Source organism: Tupaia chinensis, unplaced genomic scaffold (genome assembly GCF_000334495.1).
Source record: "Tupaia chinensis unplaced genomic scaffold, TupChi_1.0 Scaffold000695_1, whole genome shotgun sequence".
Lineage (NCBI taxonomy): Eukaryota > Metazoa > Chordata > Mammalia > Scandentia > Tupaiidae > Tupaia > Tupaia belangeri.
Genome location: NW_006160218.1, coordinates 2,414,353 through 2,421,000, shown reverse-complemented (window position 1 = coordinate 2,421,000; position 6,648 = coordinate 2,414,353). Strand labels below are relative to the sequence as shown.

Below are 6,648 nucleotides of genomic sequence, written 5' to 3'. Positions count from 1 at the left end.
GCGGCCGAAGGGGCGGCCCGCGGTGGGCCCAGCCAGCCTGACTGCCCGCTCCCCCGGGGCATTGGGTGCCGGGCTTACTGCTGTGCCGGGGCCAGGCCCAGCACACATCCGGTCCAGCAGCGTGACTCTCGAACGCGGGAGGGCGGGTGCCGGGCTTACTGCTGTGCCGGGGTCAGGCCCAGCACACATCCAGTCCAGCAGCGTGACTCTCGAACGCGGGAGGGCAGGTCACGTGAGGAGCTCTGCACAGACAGACAGACAGACGCTGCTATGTGCTAAGCCTCTGTCCCCACAGCCTTCCCACCGTGTCTGTAACAGGCTGACACACAGGGCGGCCTGAGCTGCTCTTCCGCCGACTCGGCATGTAGCAGGTGCATGCGCTGCCGTCCCTCCAGAGGTAGACCCCACGCAGCCACACACACGCCCCAGGCCAGAGTTACACCCCTCACTTCAGGCAGTGCCGTTGCCTTCGTGGGCACCGGCAAGAAATGGCTTTTTTGGTGGAACCCAGTAAGTCTTCAGGAAGCAGAGGTGGAGTGGAAAATGTCTCCGAGGAGAAATCCAGGAAGCCAGTGTTAGCCTGCCTAGAAAAACGCTTGGCTTCGTGTGTGGGTAGAACCACAGTGAAGAACTTAAAGAATCCCGGAGACAAGCGTGTCGGTGCTCCGGCTGTCCTCCCCTCCCGACGCCTGCCTGCTCTCGGCTCACATGTCAGTGTGGGGGTCTTGGAGAAGTCAGTGTGGGGCACCGACCTGTCCCCCGCAGTTCAGTCACTGGGTTTCCAGGGGTGGCAGCCATTACTGGGTCAGCCCCGCCATCACTGCTCCAAACGCATCACTAACCAGTGCCGGGGCTCCCAGACGGACAAGGTCTGCCCTGAGCCCACTTGTAAGGAAGGTGCTGAGCTGCACACTGCCCTGGACAAGTTTCTCCCAGTCCGTGGCCACAAAGAGCTCATGCATTTTTAGACTCCCAAAGGCCAGCCTGGGAACTGGCAGACGTTAAAAAGTACAATTACTGTAACCATGAGCCCCTGCTGATCCACCGCCCTGCCTCCCCACCTCACCCTCCAGCCCTCCCAAGACTGCCTTCCGGCTTCCACACCAACCGTTCCCGTGGACCTGCAGAAAAGCCTCTGTGACCTGACTGTAATCTACCCCGGATGCCAAAATTCTCATTCTCAATTCTACAATTCTAAATTCTCGAAATTCTCAATTCTGAGTGAGTCCCACACTCACCCCAAGCCTCTCTCTCTAGTTTTCGTTCTAATTATAATGTGAGAAATACCTTCTATGAACACCGAGACCCAAGTGCTTAAAACCTGGCAGACGCATCGAAGCATAAAGCAGGCCCGAGTGATCGGTGTGGAGTGACAGGACGGGAGGTGGCGGCTTTGGGAGTTTCAGGCAGGGCGCTCCCGGAGGAGGGAACGCTTGCCCGGCAGAAACGCTGGTTAACCGCTGTGCTTCCCACACAGGACGAGAACATCATGCGCTCCATGCAGCTCTTCGAAAACGTGATTTAACTCGGGGAACAGATCCTCGACCGCACACGCGTGGACTGTTTGGCCACACCGAAACCCGGAGCTACACTTTAGCATAGATTGCTCAGCTTTACACTGAAGCATATTATGCAGACGAGCTTTGTTTCGATATAAAGCAAACCCCCAACAGACGTGAGTTTTCCCGTTATAAATCTGCATCCTTTTCGTAATGCCACTGAGTCCGTGGGAGGTTCTAGCTCAGCTCACGCTCTGTGCATATTCAGGAGTAATAGAAGCTGGCCTAGTTTTATGGACTCTCTAGCTGTGGGAGGACTGCGGCTTTCACATATCAGTGACTTTAAGACATCGTGTTCTATGCTATCCACGTCTGCGTACTCAGTCGTCAGGTTGTGATGGTTTTCTAAACTAACGACATGTGCATATGATTTCCAGACATTAGTTTTCCTGTCTGTATGCTGGAATTCCATTTATATACTTTGAGTAAACCAAACGAGATTACTACAGTTAAAAGCAAGCAGAGAGTCCCAGTTTCTATAGATTTGCCCCCTTCTGTTAAAGACATTAATTCCCCTAGCATTTTTACAACATTCCACCAGTGAGTTTACACCGGCCGCCAGCGCAGGCCGAGCGGAGCGGACGTTAAGAGCGTCTCCCCGCCCCGCGCTGTCCTGCAGCCAAGGCCTGTGTAAGTCACCTTGGATGTGCTCGAGCTTCCAGGCCGACCGTCCTCTGCTGTAGCATGGAGGGACGTTCAGGAAGGTCTGAAGCAAAGGACGCTCAGACATACGCTGAGGGTCCACGAGTCTGTCCTCGTGTTCAGGAACACTGCGGAACACGGATCCTCAGCAGCACCCCTTCCCTTCCGCATGTTTGTATCACAGGTCCTTCAGGGACAAAAACGCTCGCCGACCCAATGCCTGCTGGGAGTAGACAGGCAGCGGGATTCACTCTGAAAGCACCAGGTATTCCATGACATGAGAACTACCACCAAGATGTAGGTGGAAATGGAAGTGCTGAGCAGCTCACGGGCGTTGCATTATGATTTAGCTCACCATAAAACTCCAATTCAGATTCTTTCTAATGACTTAAAGCCCCAAACTGTAAACTTGCTACAGCATTACTAAGGATACACACATCTTCCGTTTTGTAGAAACATCACAAAGACCACGAGGTTACAGGAGGAGGAACTTGCAAGTGTCTTTGCAACGATGAATCAGGTATCTATTCTGGTGTAGAGAGAGGATTTGAGAGCTGCCCTGCTATCACCAGTGTAGACATTAAGAGTAGTACAGTACATGTACACTGAGATTTGCCATCACGTGTTTGTGTAAACTTAATGTGCACATTTTGTATTTCAAAAAAGAAAAATAAAAGCAAAATAAAATGTTTATAACTCTATGTTACAGGTCTCCATTCTCATAAATGACAATTACATGTAAACCTTATTTTTTCTTACGGCATTGTCTGAATCGTAGCTACCTCTGGGTGGAGCGGGCCGGCATGGTCTGCGTTTGTGACGGGAGCGGAGGGGGGAGAAGGGAGGACGAGCACCTGCATGGTGACGAGCCAATGACAGCTGCGAGACTGTGAAATGAGCACGGGAAGGGGTCACTCGCGGTGCCGGGAGCGGGCGGGCGGGGGTTCCTGGGCCCGTGCGCTGCTGCTCGCTATCAGGGAGAACCTCTCGTCTTCAGCCCTCCCGAGGTATGGGTCTGTTTTGGATTCGGTGTGTCTCAAGTCACTGTGGCTTTTCTTCTTGCCCAGAAGACAGAAAGTCAATTTTTGTTTGCTACTTCTCATCCTCGTTCCTCTCTCCTGCAGAATCATAGCAATTCAATTTGACCAGGGAGAGACAGGAGAGAGAGAGACCGGAGAGAGAGAGAAAGCAAACCGCCATGGGCCACGTGGGAGTCCACCACCTCTAACCACCACACCACCTGCTGGCCCTTAAGATCCTTTCTAAGACACCTCATTGTTAACATAAGTAAACACCACAAAAATCACTGACACGTAAAAATTTTACTATTTTAATTTCTGAATACCTTTATGTGTATATCAGCATTTTCAGGCTACAAAACGCAAAAGTAACATTTACTTAAATACAATTAACACCTAAAGTTTATGTAGTTTTAATGAGTCGTAATGAACAACATAAGTGTAACAGAATTTACACATTTACGAAATTTCTTACAGTAGAATACTTGGGAGAAAATTCTCTATTATAAAACACATATTTAAAAACAACAATAGTGAATTCATAAATGTCCATTATTTAAATTTCAATAGCCTTGATATAAAATATAAAACCTAGGAACAGGAAAATATCCATAAAAAAGTGCAGAGCCACAAACGGATTGCAAAGAGCGTGATATAAGTAAAAAGGTGCCGGGAAATAAATAGCACATCCGAGTTCGTAAACTCCGTCCTTCACGCAGCAGTGACAACATAAAAAATAAACCCCATGAGACTGCAGTATTACAGAAGTTTTAATAGTTCTCCATTACTGATCGGTCCCTGTGTTGAGCAGTTTACTCTGAGGGGGGCCCCACCCTCGTGAACAATGAACAGTGGCCGTGCCTTACAAGAGCATGCACTGAAGAGAGGTTCCGAGGTACCTGTGGTCAGTGCTGGGCACGTCCCCAGGCAGGAAGAGGACTGCTGGGGGCTCTTACTCAACAGCATATGGAACAGTAGGTCGGGATTTTGGATTTGATGACGAAAAGGCTTCCCTGTCAATAGAAAAAAAGCGCATAGTTAGCACCACACGGAGCCCCTTCCATCAGTGCTCACTGCAGAGCAGGCTGAGCACACCCGACCCAGGACAGACAGACAGACAGAGCACAGCATGGAGAAACGCACACAGTTAGCACCACGCGGAGCCCCTTCCATCAGTGCTGTCACTGCGGAGCAGGCTGAGCACGCCCGACCCGGGACAGACAGACAGACAGACAGAGCACAGCATGGAGAAACGCACACAGTTAGCACCACGCGGAGCCCCTTCCATCAGTGCTGTCACTGCGGAGCAGGCTGAGCACGCCCGACCCAGGACAGACAGACAGACAGGGCACAGCCTGGAAGGAGGGACAGGGCTTCCCTCTGGCTGAAACGCAGGCTGCTCCTTCCTTACTCTAAGTCCGAACGGGGGAAGCAGAGGCGCCATGCCACCTGCTCTTGCGTGCAGCCTCCCCGTCACTGCCAGCCTGCACGGCCCACTTCTCTGTGCCCCCCGTTCCCTGAACCTTAAAGTGGGGCAAGGAGATCTGCCGTGAGGGCTGCAGTGGGGACACAGGGAGGGTAAGGTCTCAGGAGGCCCTCGGCACAGCGCCCGCCGCCTAGGAAGTTCTCGCACATGCGGTCCAGAGCAGGCGCCGTGTGTGCGCCTCTGCCCAGACAGACGTGCATGTCCTGAGGAAGGGAGTTCAGTCAGGCACGGTGGAGCCCATGTCAGGTGAAGGCAGAGAATGAAGACGGCTCTAACAGAGAGGCGCTGGCACTGGCACTGTAGTGAATGCTTTCCTCAGAAAAAGACTGAGTCTTTCAGTCAGTGACAAACACAAGCCCTAAGAAATGTCAGACTTATTTCCAAAACTTAAAGAAAGTGACATATAAGCTTTTAAGTTCTTAGAAAAAAAGAGCATTCGTTAATTCCATGGACTACAAAGCACCAAAAGCAAGCATCATAATAGCGACTAGAGAAAGTCTTTATGTGTCACTTTGATAAGCTTCCCATTGCAATTACATTATTATTAAAATATTATGGGGACCGGCAGGTGGCATAGTTAAGGGCGCTGGACTCCCACATGGCCAACTGCGGTTCGACTCCCAGGCCTGGCAGCTTGTTTTCTCTCTCTCTATCCCTCTCCGGTCAAATTAAAATAAATAAAGTTAAATAAAAATAATTATTTTTAAAAAGATTAAAAAATATTATGTAGAATGTAAGGAAAGAACAAGAAAATAAGTCAGAAAAGAATGTTCAATTATGGGCAGATTCTAAGTTTTCAGGCAGGAAAGCTGACAAATAAAAGTGAAAAAAAACAACTGTCCTCAATGAGCTAAGTTAATATTTTGGTCTCTGAACTTTCCAATGGTCAAAACAAACAGTTAAGTACTTGGGAACAGCAGATGGCATAACGGTTATGTCGCTGGACTCCTACATACGTTGAACACATTTGAGTCCTGGACTTAGTGGCTTGAACTTCACACACCAGGAGTGTGTGCGTGGGTGCCCAAAATTCCAAGAGGAGAATGGAGGAGAAGGGACTGTGGCATGGCCATCCCTGAGAGGTGATTTCTCGCTTACTGTCTCTCTCTATCTTTTTGGTGAGTGTACACACCTGATAGCAAAAATCTTTCCAAAAAATCAGCTAAATACTTACAAAAACTCGCTGGGCACAGCAGACACGGCACGCCGTTACCACTCCGGGCTGTGTCTGCACGCCCGGGGCTGGCGTCCTCACTGCAGGACCTGGGACAGACAGACCCTGAGCCCTAACATGAAAACCTCGGCATCAACCTCACACGGTTACTTAAAGCTAGAAACAGGTAATAAGAGGGGACCTCAGAAGCCTGTGGAAAATGGAATTTATTTTGGTGGAACAACTTTGAAACCCATGCATAATTTCTTGTAAACATGTCCCGTTTACTTTTTGAAGACCCCATGTGTGCATTAAATGGAAAGTGAATTTTGTAGCGCGACTAGAGATGATAAAATACCGCAACTGCAGCAGGCTGTGCTACTTACGCCCCCGCAATGCTGCTCCAGCTTCTGCAAGGCACTGGTGACGGGCTCTTTGAATTTCTTGTCCATCAGTCTCCTGGAAAGCTTTTAACGTAAGAACAGGAAGGAAGTGAAACGATCTGAGAATGCAACGATGCCCCCATCGTGTCAGGGAACTTCTGGGCACCCCTCCACTTCTCTCAGATTTCGAGGTGTCTTTTTATACATATGCTAGGCACCGTTACATTCGCTGTAGAAAACAAGGCAGCACATCTCCCCGATCGTAAATAGTATCCATCCTACAAAACCTGCCGTGGCACAGCCTCTGGGGCAGGCTGTGTCTGCACGGCCTGTCTTCCCACTGTGCAGTTGGCAGGGGCATTTGGATGACTAAGCTAGAAAGCTAAGCCTCTAAAACACGTATTTC

The 6,648-nt window shown here is 50.0% G+C and overlaps 1 protein-coding gene and 1 long non-coding RNA gene across 6 annotated transcripts in view; one reads left to right on the top strand and one right to left on the bottom strand.

Annotated features, from left to right (window-relative positions):
• Positions 1-1,241: 1,241 nt before the first annotated feature.
• On the top strand, positions 1,242-2,892 carry LOC102475739 (uncharacterized). The gene is made up of 3 exons (XR_336305.3): positions 1,242-1,362; positions 1,478-1,675; positions 2,655-2,892. It is a non-coding gene; the product is annotated as an uncharacterized LOC102475739 (long non-coding RNA).
• A 97-nt stretch (positions 2,893-2,989) lies between these two features.
• Positions 2,990-6,648, bottom strand: part of PACRGL (parkin coregulated like) — a 14,713-nt gene continuing 11,054 nt past the window's right edge. For 3 of the 5 annotated variants that reach the window (XM_006160618.3, XM_006160619.3, XM_006160620.3), the window contains exons 8-9: positions 6,246-6,326; positions 3,618-4,233 (exon numbers count right to left, since the gene is read on the bottom strand). In XM_006160618.3, the coding sequence (XP_006160680.1) occupies positions 4,177-4,233; positions 6,246-6,326 (138 nt within the window). In that variant the 3' untranslated portion in view covers positions 3,618-4,176. The other 2 variants (XR_336304.3, XR_336303.3) reach the window with 2 other exon arrangements.